This window comes from Palaemon carinicauda, chromosome 28, assembly GCF_036898095.1.
Source record: "Palaemon carinicauda isolate YSFRI2023 chromosome 28, ASM3689809v2, whole genome shotgun sequence".
Lineage (NCBI taxonomy): Eukaryota > Metazoa > Arthropoda > Malacostraca > Decapoda > Palaemonidae > Palaemon > Palaemon carinicauda.
Genome location: NC_090752.1, coordinates 75,194,137 through 75,216,636, shown reverse-complemented (window position 1 = coordinate 75,216,636; position 22,500 = coordinate 75,194,137). Strand labels below are relative to the sequence as shown.

The following is a 22,500-nucleotide window of genomic DNA, read 5'->3' as shown; positions in this document are numbered from 1 at the left end:
AAACACTAAAAAAATTCCAGCAATAGACTAAAAAAATAAATAAAATAAAAAATTGAAAACGATACTTTCAACCTTCAACTATCAATCGGTTTTATACGGAATAATTTTAAAGGGGAAGCAGAATATTGTATGTTTATTACAAGATAATAATTTTTCATATATATTTCAACACATTTCTTATGAAATTTATCATTTTTGATTGACGGAAGAAAGTTTATGGTCGTACGAAGTATAATCCTTTACTGAATAATTCATAAACCTTCTCAGTTTCGTGTTTTCTTATTTTCCTTTCATTTCCCGGCACAATAATCTTTTATCGGAGACAAAAACAATATGAATGATTTCATACAATTTTTACAGTTTTATTATCTTTACCTCTTTTTTTTTTGTAAACTATATTTTTTTCTTAAGATAAAGAATTGTGTTGGAAAAATAGTGCGAGGGACTGTTATTTTTGCTTTGTTTACTATTTCATGTATTTCTTTTACAGGCTGAAGCTTTTTCTAGGACAAAATAGTTAAAAAGCAAAAATTCACAACGCATGAATTCAAGATATTTTTCTTACTAATCATAATCTTAAATCTTCCAAGGAAAGAGGATGTCTTCTGTTAAATCAATGGATATTACAGTAAAAATCAAATCAATCACAGCCAATGGTTAAATACCAATGATACCTCTGTGTCCCTCTTAACGCAATACGTGATTTATTTACCCGGTAGTAAGGTCAACAGAGATTGTTGTACACCCGGGGTGGGGGTGGGGGGTGGGGGTGGGGGAGATGGTTACCCACAAAATTATTTGAGATTTTGAAGCCTGCTGAAACTCCGAGACAACCTACCCCTCTTATTGCTGAGGTCAGACCTCTCATACATAAAGGGCTTTGCGCTAGTAACCTAACTCCTGAAGAGAGAGTTGCAGTCACACAGGCAGGCTATATTTCTGGCACCATCCCCTTCAAAGGGAATAGAAGTGTATAAAGGGAAAAATACATGTATATATACACTATAAAGTATAAATACAACAGCAAAAATAACAACAACAAATGCCGCCGTTTCAGTCCACTGCAAGACAAAGGCCTCAGACACGTCCTTATTCATGACTGGGGTTTGGCCATTTTCATCACCATGTGGCCACTACGGATTCGTGATGGTGGGAGACTTTTGTCTGATCGCTCACAGCAAACCAACCTAGTGTGGGGTGGTCCTGACTAATAATCTCTTTGCTGACCATGGCGATACAAAAAGCCCTTTCATCACGTTGAGTCATTCCTCTCAGATAAACATATATACACACTATAATACATGTATGTATTTATTTGTGTGTATGTATACGTACATATATATTTAAATATATGTACCTCTATTCTATATGTATATATCTAAATAATATATATATATATATATATATATATATATATATACATATAAAATATATAAATATATATATATATATATATATATATATATATATATATATCATATATATTTATACATATATAGAATAGAGGTGCATTAATTGAAATATATAAGTACATATACATATAACATACATACATACAGACAGACAGACAGACAGACAGACAGACAGACACACACACACACACACACACATATATATATATATATATATATATATATATATATATATATATAGCGTGTGAATGGAGTACAGACTGTTACATACAAGACGTCAACGCTTAAATTTCGGCAGGGTAAAGGCAAGAATATGTAACCCAAAGTCTCCAAACTTTCCAAACACCCAACTATTGCACTTTTGGAAACATTCAAGATATTTTGAAAACTTGTGAGATATTTTGTGAGGGTTCAGGATATGCCTTCGCGCATAATGTATACAGTGAAGCTACCCATTGTGAAAGAGGCGTTATTGTCGCTTCTAGACTGTCTATCTGCCGTGACTGTGTGATTGATTTAATGTTCTCTGGCATCGCAAATCTCTGTCATGATGACATGACTCTTAATACACCAGTTCTAAGCTTTGGCCCGGATAAAAAAAAAGGGCCTTGTCGTATTAGGTTGTGGTGACATATTGGAAACGTCCCTGAATGGCGATCTACCAGCCCGGGGGTTCGAATACCGCTCAAGCTTAATAGTTTTTTCTAGTGTCTGCAACTTCTACATCTTTGTGACCTAAGGATTAGGGTTTTAGGGGAGCCTATTGGAATATCTGTTGAGTCATCAGCAGCCATTGCCTGGCCCTCGCTGGTCATAGCTTGGGTTAGTCTCTAAGGAATTGTCCTGCTAGCTAGGGCATTGTCACTGTCCTTTGCCACTACCATTCATGTGCGGCCTTTAAACCTTTAAGAGCGACAACAACGTAACCTTATATGACTTAATGAAACATGCTTTTAGAAACCTTAGATGTCAATTTGAAGTGGTATTTGGTCCCAACATGATCATAAAGGACAATTCATTTATTTTACTACGTATACAAACACGCCAAAGGGGTATTTTTTTATCCATTAAATGCTTTCTTTCCTCTCTTTAAAGATGAGCTTCTCGTAGCGATATTCTTTGGGAAAACATTAAGAATTATTTAGCAAAAAAATTGTTTTCTTTCCCGAACTATGAAAAAAATACTATCACAAACAGATTGCAACTAAAAGTACTTAACTCAGGAAACAAGACTATGGAGTCTTTCTAACAACATCGTCATTTTTCTAAGTATATTACTAGGAGTTTACAGTGGTCTTTTAAAGTCACAAACGAACTTTCCAAGACTAAAGAATCTTCTGTCAACTTCTAAACAATACTTATAAGGATTAGCAGACAATTCTAAATACCTAAAGAATTTCTCAAATCAACTATAAAATTAAGAATGTATTTCCAACCATCCAAAATTATTGCACATGCAATATTGAAAGTATTTTGCAAATAAACTCAGTTACCTTCTATCGGTTTTGATACGATCATCACCATCAACATTATAGTGAATATGAAAAGGATATGACGGCAAGAGAAGAATTGTCTGTATATCGGCAGAAAACACTTTTGAACTCTAAGAGGGGAATTGTATCCATAACATGAAGAGAAAGGGGGAAACAGTAAAACATAGTAAACGCAAAATGAAAGAGGGGAATATCAGAGAGAGAGAGAGAGAGAGAGAGAGAGAGAGAGAGAGAGAGAGAGAGAGAGAGAGAAATTTTACAAAATAAAAAATCTCTCGTTTGAATACACATTTACTATACTGTATATTTGTGTGGGTGTTGATGAATATACAGTATATACGCACATTACATATACACATAAATATGTATGTATATATATATATATATATATATATATACATATATATATATATATATATATATATATATATATATATATACAGTATATACACGATGTGCGTATACAGTGTGACCAATGAATAGTTTCTCTTCTGTAGCCATCCTTTGCTGAGAGAGAGAGAGAGAGAGAGAGAGAGAGAGAGAGAGAGAGAGAGAGAGAGAGAGAGAAAGAGAGGGAAAGGGCCGGAAAATGGCTGATTATATTGAAAAAATATCCCAGCTATAAAGAAGCATACGATGAAATATTATAATTAATTCATCTGTAAAAAAAAAAAATTACATACAACTTTTATCACCCAAACAGACCATCACCCGCTCAACGGAAAATATATTTTCTTCCCCCACACATAAAGAATGACAAAATTCATGACCTTTAATAATCCCGGGATTTCAGAAGCCCTTTCTAGGTGATAGTGAAAGAACATGTACGGTATTTCAAACAAGACACGTCTCGCTTGTGTGGGATACCCCCCCCCCCTTTACAGAACGACAGAGGAGTAGTACAAATTATTAAGAATAAAGGGACAAATATGGAAGCTTTTATATTTGGCAAAAGTAAGGCACATATACAGTAATACCATGTGTTGGGAGAGGCGTCCGTTTTGAGATAATACTATAATATAAAAGAAACAATTGATATTTCGACTGACTCTATGAACTAGCTTTTCATAGATATTAATTGTCTCTTTTCCAGAAAATAAAATAAAACAAATAAATGGCAACAAAAGACTGGGGTCATGCACGCGCAATGAATAAACTTGTTATGACGAAGGCCATAAAAAGGTCCATTGATTCTATTATTTCGATTCTTTTATTCTCGTTTGATATGCTGTCCGAGCAATCTCACTTCAAACGTCATCTGCTACTTTCCATACAAACACAGGAAGCATAAAAATATTCGTCTACCAAAAACTGTCACAAAATAGGATGAGTTCGCTTACGCAACTAACAATTGCAAAAAGTGACCTGGCAAAAGGAATTCAAAGTAATTCTATCTATTTCAGCGAGGGAAAAATAATTGCTGGTACGTGGGGAACACAGTTCAACAATGAAATTATAATTGTTCCACAGAGAGAGAGAGAGAGAGAGAGAGAGAGAGAGAGAGAGAGAGAGAGAGAGAGAGAGAGAGAATTTTCCGGACTGTATAAGTAAATATACTTAATATTTGGCACGGACGACCACACGCAGAGAGAGAGAGAGAGAGAGAGAGAGAGAGAGAGAGAGAGAGAGAGCCTTGTTGCCTTATTCTATGTTTGGGTTCCCCCAGGTCCCTCAGTGTGAGGTACCTCTTATATCCACCAGAGAGTTGTTAATGCATCTTCCGGTGTATTTTGCATCTTCCAGTCTTGGATGGTCTGGGATGCATCTTGGGTATTTATCGAGCTTATTTTTAAACACATTTACGCTCACTCCTGATATGTTTCTTAGATGAGCTGGCAGCGCATTAAATAGTCGCTGCATTATCGATGCTGGTGCGTAGTGGATTAATGTCCTGTGCGCCTTCCTTAGTTTTCCTTGTATAGTTTTTGGCACTATTAATGTACCTCGGCTTGCTCTTTCTGGTATTTTTAGCTCCATGATGTTTTCAGTAATTCCTTCTATTTGCTTCCATGCTTGTATTATCATGTAGCGTTCTCTTCTTTCTAGACTGTATAGTTTTAAAAATTGCAGTCTTTCCCAGTAGTCCAGGTCCTTAACTTCTTCTATTTTAGCAGTATAGGACCTTTGTACACTCTCTATTTGTGCAATATCCTTTTGGTAGTGTGGGTACCATATCACATTGTAGTTCTCGAGCTGAGAGAGAGAGAGAGAGAGAGAGAGAGAGAGAGAGAGAGAGAGAGAGAGAGAGAGAGAGAGAGAGAGAGAATTCCCTAAACTATGTAAGTAAATAGGCTTATACCCAAAATTTGGCATGCGCGACCACACACGGAGAGAGAGAGAGAGAGAGAGAGAGAGAGAGAGAGAGAGTTTCTCGGACTGTATAAGTAAATATACTCAATATTAGGCACGGACGACCACACGTAGAGAGAGAGAGAGAGAGAGAGAGAGAGAGAGAGAGAGAGAGAGAGAGAGGAGAGAGAGAGAGAGAGAAATTCCCTAGACTATTTAAGTATATATACCCAAAATTTGGCATTCGCGACCACACGTAGAGAGAGAGAGAGAGAGAGAGAGAGAGAGAGAGAGAGAGAGAGAGAGAGAAATTCCCTAGACTATATAAGTATATATACCCAAAATTTGGCATTCGCGACCACACGTAGAGAGAGAGAGAGAGAGAGAGAGAGAGAGAGAGAGAGAGAGAGAGAGAGAGAGAGAGAGAGAGAGAGAGAGAGAGAGAGATGGCGACTTAAAAAAATACAGTTAAATCCATACGTATCCCAGAAAATCATATATAATAGATAATGAGATAACTTGGAAAGAAACACCCAATGGAATTATGACCAGGAGCAATTACACACATGATAAGTTACCTTATATTTATACTAATTTCTCAAGGCGCTACATAATCACGTCCACCTATGACAACTAATTACGCCGTAATTACCCGGTAAGTAGGACTTGCAAGTCTCATTTCGCCTTCAAATCACACTAAAGGCATAAAATAGGTAGAAGAATTAAAGGGTGAAGGAATAAAACTAACGCCCCACGTTCATATTAAAACAATAAAATTTGTTATACAGGAAATTATGACTATGACTTTAATGTTTCGAAATAACAGTGATGATGAATTTGTCGTAATAGGTCTATAATTAATAAAGGATCAATGAAAGTACTTTAATGAAAATCTAAGTCAGTTTAAAAGCACATATTGTCAGGATGCCAGAAAACCTCTAATCAATCAATTAAATGCACATAACGTCAAATCACCTGTTAGAACTTAAACATTCTAGAAAATATCTGATTGTACATTTTTCCCATTATTCACATCAATCGTCGGTGGGGTGATTTACTCCTTCATTCATAACTTGCATTTTCATAACTTCCATCACTAAAACAAACAAGAAATGCCCCCTGGAAAGCAGCTGCAAACCTATCGTGCTATACCTGATTATAATCCAAGGCGAAACCTTTTGAAACTGCTTTGTTGGCTCCTAATTGCTCACTCCGCAAAATGAGTTTGCGGCCACTCTGTCACTCAATAGATAGGTGCAAAGCTTCTAAGCTTAACTGCAACTGAGCTTTAGTTTGTAAACATGAACAAAGTTCTCAAAGAAAATTTTAAGCTTCAACTCCTTCCCTTCCGAAACCTTGTCGACTCTTATCTTAAAACTATATGCAATTCTTCCAAATTAACAACCTTTCTAGCAGAGCTTCGGGAAAACCCGACAAAACCAGCTAAAGCACCTTCACGACAAATCTTCCTTTCCACAGCCTTTCTTACCTGGGGATCGTAAGGACGATTCGGATGTCTGTAGCGTCTTTGAGGGTAAGGTGGAGATTCCAATAGCCGTAAGGTGCCAGCTTGAAGCTGGCCTCTTCTCCAATCTGAAGAGCTGAGAAGGAGGAGCCATCTGGAGGTGTTACTTGATGAGGTCGTCTCACTGAGATGCTTCCTGTAGGAGGAGGTCAAGGGTTAGAAGAGGCATAAAAATGGAGTTCCAATTATTCCTGATTTAAATCAATAACAAATCTTACTTGTTTCTTACTGCGTTTATTTTTAAGTAGGTTAATTAAGGTTAAGTGGGCAATTTAAAAGATAACAGGTAAAGAAACTTCACTTTCCTAATATGAATTTTGAGATTATGAATTATCAAATGTTATCAACAAATGCTAGAAATTTGAAGGAGTATGTTAATGATAGTTCTACTTTTCGAAAAAAAAAAACCCAACACCAATAGTTATGAGCAAAATTATTGGAAAATAGTTTAGGTAACGTTTTAAATTGATACCACAAAGACCTTTAGAGATTAACCAACAATCCCATACAGATTTGAAATTTCATTGAGGTTTGTATGAAGGGTTATAGATGAGAAAAAGGCTTTAAACTCCCATGAACACAGAGAATAGCAAACAAGTACCCTGCTAAAAATGCAAGAAATTTAATAATCTTTGATGATACACATTCACGCAAACATACATACAAACACAAACCCGTCTACTGTACTGTGTGCTGTGCTATAATTGCATTTAAAAAGAACTTCCGTCAATATTTACGCAATCCTTTACTACAGTACTTCACAGCATATATCCACCGTACATAAGAGCTAAAATTATATTAGTTCATCCTCCAATGAAAATAAAGTATGATTTCTTACACTTTCACTATAAATATGGATATTAATATTTGTTCATTTTACTTTTGAAAATTTATCAACTGGACATTTTTCTTCTCAGTTATTGAATTCTGAAAAGCAAACAATGGACACAATCATTCTCTTTCCCTTTCTCTTTCACTCTGTCACATTATGTTCAATTGACTTACAAAATTAAAATACTATGAATATACAGAATACAGCAGTTGGCATTAAAAATACAATAATTGCACGATAACTGTACTATACACACAAGACAAGAGCAAACACTAGAATCAAACTTGTACATTAAATACATTAACGGCAAAAAGACTGTAGCCAATGTGTGCATGAATAATGCAACATACGAGTCTCAAAACAGCTACAAAAGCATGCAAGCCAAACAAATAAACATACAAGCAAATTCAAAACTTGGCGAAGTATTAAGATGACAAAGGCCAACAATTCCTATGAGAATCGACCTTTGACGTGGTCAAGTATAATCACACTCACCGAATAAGCAATGCTTGGAAAAAAGTTACACAAGTCCAGAAATTCCTGGAAATGCAAATCAAGCACGGAATTATCATTTGAATTATGAAGGAAGCAACGGACGTCGGAGCATTGCCTGCGGTTTTTCAGGGTGAATAAACTTGACACACGAGGTACCTAAGGATGCAGTCATATCATGTGCTTGGTCAGAGGTTAAAAAGAAGAAGAAGAAGATGAAGCAGTTAGAACTACAGAGCGATCTAAGGGTTTCTTACACTGGACTGGAGGATCCCTCGTTGGTTGGTGTTTACAATTTGATGTTAAACAAACACGGTATTAATTCACTAGAAAACACAGCAAGCGATTTTAACGTCACACACCTCTGGCAGCAGAGTCGTTAGTTGAAGGATCACTTACTCTTTTTTTGGAATCAGTTGAGAGATCTGTTGTGGGACATTTGGCAATGCAATAACAGTTCTTGGGTTAAATGAGCTTTTCCTAATAAAAAAAAAAAAGCTGCAGGACTAATGTTAATCACTAACATGAAATTAAGACTTCACAAAAGCAAGCTGTTGCGCTATGGGAATAATTATTCTAATGTTAAACTGGTGTCTATTAATTATCTTCCTAGGATCCATCTCATAACGAGTGACTAAGGACCAATATAATGTAAAAATAAGATTTGTGTAATAAATATGTTCTTTCTTAACAACATGCAATGCCTGAGTGTAATACTACTGTGTGACTAGAAGAGCTTACTAATTTTGAAAATTTAAACTACTAACATACTTTTTTGTGAAAATGTTCTTTACAGTATATAAGAAATATTTGAATTCCTAACATAAAGACATTAAATGTTCGTTCATATGTGGTACCTATGAGTATGTATATAATGATAAATATAGTGTGTATGTATGAGGGAATGTGTGATGTATTAAAATATGCTTTAATTATCCTCTTATAAAATTTATGTTCAAAAATAAATTTCCAATTTGACTATTCATGTTCATAAATAAATTTTAAATTTCACTTCCTCTTAACTTTTCCCTTTATATAGTATTACAGCAACTATCTTTGATTTACATCGTGAAATAATGTCTTTTGTACAAAATGAGCCTTATGTACCTCTTACAAAGGGCACAATTTAAAAGGCAATATATAACTGATAAAAGAGGCGGATATTCCGATCACCGCCACAGGATATACATTTCATGAAACTCGTATCCATATGCGTCTTACAAATACTCTTTGAAGTTTAATTCCCACATTTTAAGAGACTGGGCACATACTACAATAAGAACGTGGTCGTAATACTTACACCCTACGATGAACGATTTCCTATTATTGATTCAGTACTTGAAAAAAGTCAAATATGCACTGCTCTTTCTGTCAATATATATTTTCTTTTTAATATTCTGAAAGCCATTTCAAGAATTTTATCGATGATACTTAATATCTTACAATTCACAAGTCAGAAGCAAATGCTCTTTCTTATCTTTCATTAATGTCATTTATAAAAGTAATTAAGTAACCGTTCACAATGTATTCTAAATTTCTCTCTCCCTGCTTATATTTAGAAAATAAATTAAATGTATTTTCAATTTGTGAATAGGGTTTATACAAGTATCTTCTCTGTCTTAACTATCATTTATGAAAGTATATAAAACTTTAAAAACATTTCTAATAGTTAACATTAACTTCCTGAAATGTACGAATGTTTTCTCTTCCCTAACTCTCCCTTATAAAAGTACCCAAGCTCTTTACCACACTGTGTTAGCTTTCCCCGGCGTGCATTTCCCTGCCATTCCCCACTTTATAAAAGTATTAAAACGCCTTTATATTTCGCGTCAACTTTCCCAAGTGCATCCTCTTTGCCCCGGGTCCTCCCTTCGCGAAAGTTAAGTGCATTTGATCTCACTTTTGTTAAGGTGAACTTCGTGAGCATTAACTTCTCAAATAAACTAATTCAGCAAGTTTTCCTCGGAATGATATATTGCTCCCAGAGGATGGCATAAAAGGTCAAACTGAAGAAATATATGAAAGTTTTCTCCTCTTTGGTTAAGGGAAAATGTCGTTCTTGATCTTCGCAGCTAATTGAGTTGCAAATTGATCAGACCCTAGGGATACAGTTGCACTGCCCGTTAAAAGTTTATATATACATATATATATATATATATATATATATATATATATATATATATATATATTTACTGATACTAAATAAAAAGTATTACATCTTCTAGAAAAGCATTAAATCACTTGACATGATCTGGTAGAATTTATCAAATTTAACAAGACACAGCGGAATGCTTTTATAGATATTTTGCCCTTTATAAACGGCAGCGCACTGACACATACATAAACAAAGGTTTCTATTTCAAAACTAACACGAAGGCTCCTTTTAAATAAATTGAGAGAAATGTTTATATCCTTTCTACTCTCTCCAACTTGAGTCATTTCATGCATAATTATGACTTCCAAAAACAAGTAACAACTGCTTTCCTATCGTGCAAGAATAGTTCCTCGGAGCAGAAAATCCTTTTAAACATTTTACACGAAAACGCAGGAATTTGAGCTATAACAACCATACAAAGTTCATTTGTTATGTTTAACCCTCTTCTAAATTTCAGAGCGGCATGAATATCGCATTTCCTCGTGGATGTATCCGGCGTATTCATAAGCTGAAGAATTTAAACTCTACGGTCACAAGATGAAAATTTTATTACTGTGGCCGGGCTTCTTCATAACCGATTCATCAGGGCATTAGGGTTCTTCCTTGTCTTAGCGTTAGGACTTCATTTATTCAAAAGTCTTTACACATCAGCGTTATTCTCTCCTCTTTTGTCGTCTCTTTTCCCGTTTTTAACCAGTTCTTTTCATTACCGCGAATGCAGATTCAGCTTTTTAATCTGGTTTCGGTTCCAATTTATAGTTGTTTAGTTTCAAAATTACTTTTGGTAGTAAAAAATAGTTATAGCTTAATAAATAAATGAAAATAGTGCCGCAGTATTTGCTTCTAGCATCTAAAACGCATCTCACGAAACCATCAATAAAATCAGCTCACAAAATAACAGAAATTCAAAACGAAACCTAATTGCAATTAACCCACTTTCAATCATCGATATCTTTCTTGATGTAAAATCAGTGAAACTGGGAACACAATAGTTAACCCAGACATAATAGATAATAAGAAGCGGATGCAAGAGATACCAAGTAAAACGCTAAACAAGAATATACTTATTCGTTCAAGTTGATAATTATAGCCTCGGCTAACGAGGCTAAAGACGTGGCGGTGCCACATGATGATTTGCTGGAAATAATGGCTGGTGAAGTCCTATGCTCACATTTAGACACTTCAACATAACTTTTTACAAGATAGGGAATTATTAAAATAAAGGTTAAAAACTATATGAATGCTGAGTAATTGTTGTAATTGCTCGTATGGCTATTTACCAATAGTTAATACTAGTAAATATACCATGGACCACCGTCAACCTTCTTAATTTGGTGGATGCCACAAAATTAATATGTCCCCTTATATTCATCTACGACGGTGTTTCCCTGATCTTAAAAAAATAATATAGATATAGCTAAACACTGATAGAAATACAATTGCATTTATATTTCTTTAAAAGCCCAAGGAATCTAAAATTTCGTCTAACTTTGAGCAGGACATCAAAACGTCTTGCCAATCTTAAGATAAATTACAGTTCCAGAGCATTCAAATGCTATCATTACCATGTCAAAACCTTAGTAACTTAATATTTAATATTTAGACATTTCAAAAATTATTTAGCAGTCAAAAGGTCCCTTCAAAATAATACATCTTGTTTAATTAAAGAGAAAACTACCACCATCGAATGAGAAAAATTTTCATTTATCAATGAAATCATTTCATTAATAGTCCTTGTTGAATTATTATTATTATTATTATTATTATTATTATTATTATTATTATTATTATTATTATTTTTTTTTTTTTTTATCAGCCATAAAGTTGGACATTTCTGTGGATAGCAGTGCATCTACTGTATAAGATTAACCTGCTTGGGAAGGATACCCACAAAAAACACCATATGAGAGAGAGAGAGAGAGAGAGAGAGAGAGAGAGAGAGAGAGAGAGAGAGAGAGAGAGAGAGAGAGAGAGAGAGAGAGAGAGAGAGAGTGCCAATGCACTAAATTTGTTCATTCTAGTTACAAATTTACCTTACGAGACTCTCCTTCATTGAATGCCACAAACTTAGTTCCGCTCGTATTGCCTTAATATTAATAGACTCTTCCGTGCCACTCGTCTTTTCAGTGTCTCACCAGGAACGAATAAATCGTAGAAATTGCCAAGTTTATTTTCCGAGAAACAAAATGGCCGCGGTCAGACCATTTTTAATGCTCTGGTAAGAGTAAATGTCTTTGGCAGTGGACATTAATGCCGACCAATCTGTCTTGTTTAATGTTACATAAAATGTTGGAGAACAGGGGAGCAGTGGCCGGAAATAATAATAATAATAATAATAATAATAATAATAATAATAATAATAATAATAATAATAATAATAATTAATGGCAACAGTATTAACAATAGCAACTATAGTAATTATAACAATAATAAAGGCACTATTATTGCTACTACTTACAATACAAATGAAGTTTGTACGAAACCATACGAATGAAAAAAATAGCATAAAAAATAACAACAACAACAATAATAATAATAATAATAATAATAATGATAATAATAATAATAATAATAATAATAATAAATAACGTTTACAAGTATATTCTTTTATCGCAGACAATTTCTCTGTCAAATGTCGTTTCAAAAGAGAATCCAATGAAAATGACCCCATGATTTTCAAAGTGAAATGCCATACCCAAGTGAGTGAACACTAATTCATGGAAGTGAACACCAATTTATGCAATAAAATGCAAAATTCTGCCCTTTCAATTCTGATCAAATTCGTAAAATTTGGTTTTACTCTCATTTATTTGATGCAATTGTAACTCCAACTTGTAAAACGTCCCTTTTCTAACTACTGGTATTAAAAAAGAATGTTAAAAAAAAAAAATCCAAAATGAACGTATTAACAGAGTTGGCTGTATTTATTACAAAGGTCTCTTATTACTTTGCGAAAAGTAAAATTCCAGTATATTCTTTTAAAAATGGTTACTCGTTGCATTGAAGATTTTTTTTCCAGATGAAGCTAACTTTAAATTTTTAATTCAATTCGGTGATTATAACTATTTTTATATAAAGCGTTAAACTGTGAATATTATTAAGTTTCGTATAGTAATATAATGTAAAAGGATTCGTCATAACTGCAGCTAAAGTTACCGTTATCCATCATAAAAACTATATATATATATATATATATATATATATATATATACATATATACACACACACACATATATATATATATATATATATATATATATATATATATATATATATCGTACACACACATATATATACACATATGTATATATATATCGTACACACACACACACACACACACACATATATAAATATATATATATATATATATATATATATATATATATATATAGTGTGGTGTGTATGTGTGTATATGGAGTATAATATGGAATATATTTGTTTACCATAAATACTTATTCAAAGTTATATTACAATTGTTAAAAATGAACTAAAATTTAATTAATTGAAAATGTTAGATTACATCCATATAATGAAAAAAAGTCCGTAATACCTATGAAAATGTCAACTTCCTTTTAATATTAACTAACAAAAGTGAGGTAAGTACTGTAAATATTAAAAGACCCGTTTCACCTATTAGAAAGTAAAATTTAATCATCTATCAATATAGAAATGAAAATACTTGTAACTAATGAAACACCCAACTTATGGGCGCATATACAGTAGGTACATTTAATTATACAATCAGTGGGAAAAAAGTTTACTTCATACAATGAAATTAAAAGGATGCATATTTTTGATGCTACAGTCACTTCACTCATTTACATTCTATCGAAGAATAAAGAACATGGACTGATACTGGTGAGGCGAAGGCAATTCAGTGGGTGCAATTCCGGTCGAAAAAGATGTACGACCGTTTAAATCAAGATTATAATTCTAAACGTTTTAGAATTTGGGCCTAGAATATCTTTATCAGATTAACATAGACAAAAAATTGCAGCATTGAAATATGCAAAATGGATGAAATTGTTCTAAATAAACTTTATTGAAGTGATACAAGATCAGCTTTTAATTAAAATTCTAAAAATTTACAAAAAGAAATATTTTATGTTTCCTAAAGTAGTAATAAAGATCATACGATTTCTGTGATCAAAAAAGAAATCAGCTATAAATTAAAACTTAAAAAATCAAGAGAAGTAGTATTTTATTTTTCTTGAAGTAGTAGTAAAAATCATATAAATTTAAAGTCTTATCAATGTTCATTGTTGTTCTTAAATTCTCTCTCTCTCTCTCTCTCTCTCTCTCTCTCTCTCTCTCTCTCTCTCTCTCTCTCTCTCTCTCTCTCTCTCTGTATATATACATATATATACATATATAATATACAAACATATATATATATATATATATATATATATATATATATATATATATATATATATATATATATATATAGCATACATACATACATATATATATATACATATATATAAACATATATATATATATATATATATATACATATATAAATAAATATACATATATATATATATATATATATATATATATATATATATATATATATAGAGAGAGAGAGAGAGAGAGAGAGAGAGAGAGAGAGAGAGAGAGAGAGAGAGAGAGAGAGAGAGAGAGAGAGAGAGCTCCACACGTGAATCTATATTTATAACCCTTTTGCCTCTGAACAAAAATATGACCAGAACTCACACGAGTCCTGATACTTCTAAATTCTGATTCCTAAATCAACAAGATCTGGCAACAGAGCCTGTCTATTGTTTACGGTTTGTATTTCCATTTGTAAATTTATGTATTTATGTATTGAAATGGTTGCAAAAACTGATAAGTTGCATATATGTATTTATAAGAATATACAGCAAGTTCAGTGGTTTCAATCAATAAGTTTTATAAATATATATATATATATATATATATATATATATATATATATATATATATATATATATATATGTGTGTGTGTGTGTGTGTTTGTGTGTGTGTGTGATTGTGTGTGTGTGTTTGTTTGCATTCTATGCTCAATACATGTATGAGAATAATGAATTATTTTCTAAATTATTAAATATGTATTGGATGTTAGCATTTTGTTATTGATTAATAAGAATACAATGAGCTATATATCAAGCAATGTGACCCTTCAGTTGATGAATTACCTGATGAATTGGACGAGCTAAAGATGTCTTCTGAGTAGTCAGACGCCCTTCCACCCTCCGAGTCCTCTTCAGGGCCTGAAGGTGGGCGTGCCGATAGATCAGCATCGGCTTCCATGTCCATCTCTTCTTCATCCTCGGTCGGATAAAGTGTTTCGTAGGGATTCCTCGCCGGTATCCAGATCGTTTCGATATATTCCGTCGTGGAGGAGGTCGGTGCAGACGTCGAGGTGGGAAGGGGAGGGGCAATAGTGGAATGGGGGGATTCCCCGTGATGGTGACGATGACGATGCGTGGGCGAGACACCGAAGGCTGGCGGTGTTGGAGTTGTGGTGGAGGAAATAGATGGGGTCGTCGTGATGGAGGAAGAGTCGTCATCGTCGTGATGCTGGTGGTGGTATTGGTGTCGGTCGTCACCTGGATCCCTCGCATTGAGATTTGCTGCGACACGACCGGGCATTACCGGGGGATTGGCGCCTCCATCGCACTGGCAGGAGCATTTGCATGTAGGATCCTCGGATTGCCATGGTTCACGCTGGAGCATAATATTGCCATCGGAACCACTCGGGATGCTGGAGGCGTTGCTGGCCTGGTTGCTGTTGCTGTCTATAGAGCCGGGAGAGGAGGAGGAGGCAGACGATCCGCATTTGGTTTCTTCTCCTGTAACTGCAGATGCACTTTCGACCGAATTTTTATCAGTTTCACTGAAATGTTCTGTTGGATGACCGTAGACTCCTTCCTCTTCAATTATTCTTTTTTCGTCTAGTTTCACCGTTTCTTCTGCAATTTTCGATGGCTCCTCATAACTTCCTTCATACTCATGATAATCTGCTATCAGTTCGTAAGAGGAATATTTTGCGCTTCTATCACTTTCATAAATATAGGGATCTTCCTCTTCGTCGTATTCCTCCCGACCATCAATTACCAAGTCAACATCCGATCCACCAACGACGCTGCTAACAACAGCAGACGGGGAGTCAATTACTCTTCGTTCTAAAGTGAAATTATCCGTCAATGGATCATCTCGAACTCCGCCGCCGGTTCTGTCTTCGCGTTCACCGAAATCTCTCCCTTCGTCCGGAGCAACGAAGGACACGTGTTCCGATGTCTTCCGTGTGTGTTCATCTCCCGTTTCATCTCCCGAGGGAGGGGGGAGGGTCGGAGTAGCTGTCAGTCCCATGTCAACATCGTTGTCCCTCGTGTGATTGTTTGGGGAGATTGAGTCACCGATAATTAACTTTTCTCTCGGATTTTTGGGCGTCAGGTCATTGACACCAATAAATTGCACGGCGCTACTGTCTCCTGACGGTTCATCTAAGACTAAAGAAAGTTTTGTGTTGGATTGATATTCGCTTCCGATGTGAGAATAGTCCTTTATTCTATCGCGAGAATGTTCATAACCCGGATGGAATTCCGAGGGGGGGATGCTATCAGTGGAGGGTCTCAGGATAATTGCATCAAATACAGGTCTGTCGTGGGATTCCATTCCGAAGTTTTTGTCCGGGTCCTTTGCATCTTCTACTTTTTCTTCTACGTGATGAGGATCAGACCCTTTGTAAGTGTCGTCGCTCTGCGGTCGGTGTTCTATATGCATCTCGGGATAATCGAAAGACGACAGTGGCTTCAAAGTATTGTCGATCCCATCTGTTGTTCCCTTTTCACTGTCACTGCTATCATCCTTCCCGGGAGAAATGGTGACTATATTGTAGTTCTCACTTTCTTCTTTCCCTTCTTCTCCATTCCAGCCGTCATGTCCCCCCGGGGAGGTTGGAATCACGGGGATTTGACCCTCCTCTGTGGGTAATCCCAAGGGGTTTTCTTGCGAGGCGTTGTAGAATTCTTCCCCTCGGGAATGATCGCGTGGCGAGGGGTGTGCCTCCGCCCCGGACAATTGGGTAGCGAGGGCTATTTGATCAACAGTGTTATTGTGCAGCGAAGTGGCCGGTGAAATGAGCCGGTCTGTTTGATCTTCAAGGAGCGGAACCGCGTTAGGTGTTAATTGCAATGTCATAGAGTCAGGTGCAAGGGTCGTTAGGAGCTCATTGAGCGAACTGATGGAGGTATTCCCTTGTGGACGATCGGGTACATGGATGCTCGTGCTATTAATTTGATGAGGACTGTCATTAGCGCCTCCATGGACCCCATACCCATAGGTACCCAGGTTCAGCTCCGAAGTCGATGCACTATGATTAAAGTTACCATTGTCTGTTGTCATAGCAAATTCCTCCCTATCCAAAATGGAACCACTCGGATGACTTTTGGTCTGGTTCGAGAAACCGTCATCTAAACTTGGCTGGAAACCTGGATGTTTGACTGTTTCTTCAGATTTACCCTCTTCATTTCCCTCGACGTCTTCCTCGCCGTATCTGGGAAATATCTCCGGCCCGTAATCCCTCTGGTCAGATGGGTAATCTTGATGTAAGATTCCGGGTCCGTCTCGCCCTTTCTGGCGGTCAGCTCGATACGAGTTCACAGAAGTTTCTGCTGTTTGTGTTTCTTTGACTTCCTTTTTCCCGTACCCTCCCGTTCCCCCTTCATCAATCTCCCGTGAGAGGCCCATCCCAGCCCCACCACCATCGCCGGAGGCTATCCTTTCTTCCTTTGCAGTTGATTCTTCGACTTCTTTTTCCTCTTGGTTGGTTATTGCTCCTCCGTCTACCGTCTCTAGATAACCCTCCTCTTTCCTCTTTGTCCGAATACCTTCTCCAGCCTTCTTTAAGTCCTCAAGTTCTTTATCTTCGTCTTCTTCTTCTACGTTTCCTTTCAAACCTTCGTTTGCGCCTCTTTCCAAAATATTCCCCTGTTCTTCTTCATGTCCGGCAACAGATGTCATTTGTGGTTCCCTTGTTACGGTGTCTTCATTTTGATTAGAGAGAGACTCTGTTTCCGTGGTCATCATGCTTGTATTATTAACCCCCAAATGCTCCTGCTTTATAGTCTCATCTAAGGAGGGACCCACAAAGATGGCCGTTCCAGCTGTAGAGGGTTTCTTTCCCTCAGCTGCTGTTACTGTCACCGCTGTCACGGATCTTGCAACAGCTGCAGAGGGATATTCTGGAGGGGAGGTATTAATGCTCATTTCACCTGGTGACTCGGGAATAATTCCATCAGTAAATTTGGCTCCGTCGGTATCGAGCGAATTTAAACTTCCGCTCACATGTACCGGATTATCAACAGGTGTGATTAGAGAAGTTTGATGAATCGTTACGTCGAGTGTGTTGGTGCCAACATCGGGCATAGGCTCGTCTGCTTGGGCCTTAAATGTCTCATCCGCTGACATTACAGAGGAGTGTGTTTCAGGGAATATTGTTTCCGTCACTTTAGAGTCGTCTTCTCCACCACCGAAGAAATTGAAATTCATTATTTTCGTAGGCCAGAAAAAGCTTCCCTCATCGGACGAGGATGTGGGAATGCTGGACGAAGGCATTGCCAAAGGCAGAGCCAGGGGTGGGAGTGGTTCCGTTTCTCCTTCTAAGTCTCCTTCAGGCATCGCATTCGGATGATGGAGGGTCTGCGTAGGGAGGGCGTGACTTGATAATGTTTCCCCGTATAAGGTCTCAGTTGCGGGATTTCCCTCGAATGAAGGCGAGACGAGGGGCGCGTTGGACGGCAATGTCTCTGGAGTCACTTGGTATTCATAGACATGGACTGAAGCATCCTCCTGAGACAAATTCTCCGCTCGCTTTCGTGGTGTGGGAGCGGAGGCGATGTTGGTGTTCACAAGAGATGGATTATCGAGCGTTCCCGATATGACTTCCATCTCGGAGGGGGACGGGGAGGTCGGGGAAGGGGAGGCTGTGGCTTGTTTATCTAAAGTGGGAGAGTCTGCCTGATCACGTAATATGGAAGAGGCCCCGTCCTCGTGAATGGTCTTATCCATTCCCCGAACCCCAGTCATACTCTCCTCATGAATTCGCTTGGCATGATACGATGCAAGTAACTCGTGCGGTCCTTCAGGAGATGGGGAAGGCGATGATGCTGAAGGGTGGTGGCTGCTCTCAACGGTGGTGGGGGTGAAGGCATCTCGTGACACGTTCGCTGAAGAATCGGGTGTGTGAGTAAGGGTAGTTGAAGTAAGGCGAGGAAAGGAATTCGTATTAGTAACCGCAAGAGGCTCGCCTCCTTCCTCTCCCAGAATCGTCGTCGGTGTCTCTAATGTTACTTGCTTATTCATGAGGACTGTTGATGAGAATTCTGAAACAAGCGCATCAAGGAGATGCTCTGTGGAGGAGGAGGAGGAGTCGAGGGCTGACGGCACGTTCGAAGAGGAGGAGGAGGAGGACGATGATAGCACAGAAGATGGTAGAAGTGGCACTGCAGCAAGAGTAGAATGGAAAGATGATGATGATGATGGTGATAATGATGGAGTAGCGGGAGATTCAGAGGCTAGAGATGAAGCACCCTCATCATCCTCACTTGGGGAATGAGGGGATAAAGCTGACCTCTTGTGGCGTGCGTGGACGCTAGGGTTATGTACACCCAATGTTCGCTCTATTTCCTCGCTGTTATCTGAGATGCCGTTACCCTGATTTAATATAATGCGTTTTTCCTTCTGCAGCAGAGCAGAGAGGACGGTAGGGCTCAACAGCTGATGCTGCTGGTGTCCATCTTCCTCCTCCTCCTCCTCCTGTTCTTCTATCTCCTCGCCCTTCCCTCCTGCCGCCCCTAGATCAATACCGGAACTTCTGGTATCTAATGCGCTTAATTTATTGCCCGTGAACTCCGGCACTCGTTGGCTGGAAGATGCTGAAGATACTTGCGTGACGTCACCGGGGAGTTGTTTAGCCGTCACCACGTGACTGCCGGGGACGGAGGTGTCGGCCGAAGAGAGATGCTGGTCCTCGAGGGGGGTACCTGGGGGATACTGGTAAACATCCACTAGAGGAAACAATAAGGAATTGGCGGCATGCACATCATCTAAATCACTTTGAGAGGACAAATAATGCTGAGAGCCATGAACAGCAGCAGCGGCAGAAACAGCAGCAGCAGCAGAAGTGCTTATGGCATTAGCATCACCATGAGAATTATCATCAAAATCATCATCTTTACTCAACTGCTGATCTGAACGTGCGGAATTCGCGCTGCTGCTGCTGACCCTTAGTCCTGCCAGGTACACAGCAGGTAAGGGTGGAGGGGAATAATGGAGGGGAGGAGGAGGATGAGGAGAAAGAGGGGGAGATGGGTAGTAATGGGGAAGTGCTCGAATAACGTGAGGAACAATTTTCATGCCACGGAGGCGTGCACTGACGTAGGCTCTGGAGGGCACTACGTTGACACTCATGCTCGACAAAGAATGGATGAACGATGCCCAAGGGGTCCCATCCAGGGCGTCATGGGCCGTGAAGGAAGAAGGGGGCAAGGATTTACCTGTTGACAAGGAGGGCTGACGTGGGGGTGGATTGTTGAGAGCGGGCGAGGACGAGCTTTTGCTCTGGTGTTGGGTGTCCTCAATAGGGGCCTCCTCCAGGCAGGTTTCCGTGGTCTGCCATCCACTCACCTGCGAGGCTGCAAAGAGAGAAAGAAGAGATAGGGGTCAATCTTCTGTGTTTTGAGTCTTTGAGTCAAGATGATGATAATGATGATGATGATGATGATGATTATTATTATTATTATTATTATTATTATTATTATTACTCTTAGTATTACTATTATCATTATTATCATTATTATTATCATCATTATTACTATTATTATTATTATCATCATTATCATTATTTTTATTATAATTTTTATTATCATCATCATTACTCTTACTATTATTATTACTCTAACTATTATTATTATTATTATTATTATTATTATTATTACTAGATAGGCTACAACCATAGTTGGGACCAGCCGGCTGCTATAAGCCCAAGGGCTCCGACTAGGAAAATATCCCAGTGAGAAAAGGAATTAAGGAAACATAGAATTGTGTCTCTGAGTGAACCCTCAAGCAAGAGAACTAACTCAAGGCAGTGGAAAACCATGAAAAAGAAAATTCACCATTTAACAATATTGCTTAAACAGAAATATTTGCATTTTTCTTTTTAATATTCAGGTGATATTCTCATAAAGAATTTTAAATACATTCAATTTACTTCAATTATATTCTAGACAACATTAAAAGTAATTAAACAAGCTTAACTGTCTGCAGATTGAATGAAGGTGAATTTTACCAATACTTTACTTATAATACATCCTACCCAGAATATTACTGGGACCATTTATCATTATTACTATTACTGGCTAAGCTACAACCCTAGTTGGACAAGCAGGATGCTATAAGCCCAAGGGCTTCAAACCGGGAAAATATCCCAGTGAGGAAAAGAAATTAGGTAACAGAAGGAATAGTGTGCCTGCGTGTACCCTCATGGAAGAGAACTCTCACCCAAGACAGTGAAAGACCAAGATAAGGAAGTTCACTACTTATCAATGCTAGTTATATAGATATGTCTGCCTTTATCTAAATATTCTGCTGATGAGTTTATAAAGAAATATTAAATAGGTTCATTCTATTTCTTTTATATTCTAGAAAATAGTGACTTCAATAGTGAATTCAAATCGTTGAACAGCCTTAATTGTCTGCAGATTAAAAGTGGGAAGTTATGCTGAATAGAGGAGAATGTCACTAATAATTTACTTATAATAAATCCTACCCATAATATTACTAGAAACATTTAACACCCTATGAAACCAGAGATTATAAATAATCTAAAAAAAAAATCCTATCTACATTTTCCTAAACTTCATATGATAGCCAGTCAAACCACGTCATGAATTTTTCCTCACTCTGCGAAGAATACTGAACAAACACAAGTACTTTCCACCCTCTGAAACAGTTTAGTTAGCTAAGATAAATACACAAATAAAAAATAAATTCGGCTAAGTATAAAATTATGATAACGAAAAAAAAAAGAGAGAGAAATAGGTAACAGAGCAAATTCACGTAATGTACTTTCCTCACTATCTTTATTGCATCTCCAAGGTCTTCCTTTCTTACGCAACACACTTTCCTCACCAGGGGCATTCGACCAGACCAACAAAGAGAGAAAGGGATGTGTCGCCCTTTTACGGACGCAGTGAAGGCATTCGAATATATAAAAAGGCTACGACATACCCATTGAAAACCTTTCTTTTCAGGCC

At 37.2% G+C, this 22,500-nt stretch overlaps 1 protein-coding gene across 5 annotated transcripts in view; it reads right to left on the bottom strand.

Annotated features, from left to right (window-relative positions):
- The window catches only part of LOC137621665 (teneurin-m-like), a 244,139-nt gene that overhangs the window by 81,212 nt on the left and 140,427 nt on the right, over window positions 1–22,500 (bottom strand). For all 5 annotated transcript variants that reach the window (XM_068352160.1, XM_068352161.1, XM_068352163.1 and 2 more), the window contains 2 exons: window positions 15,379–20,880; window positions 6,684–6,855 (listed from right to left, as the gene is read on the bottom strand). In XM_068352160.1, coding sequence (XP_068208261.1) covers window positions 6,684–6,855; window positions 15,379–20,880 — 5,674 coding nt within the window. The remainder of the gene's footprint in view (window positions 1–6,683; window positions 6,856–15,378; window positions 20,881–22,500) is intronic.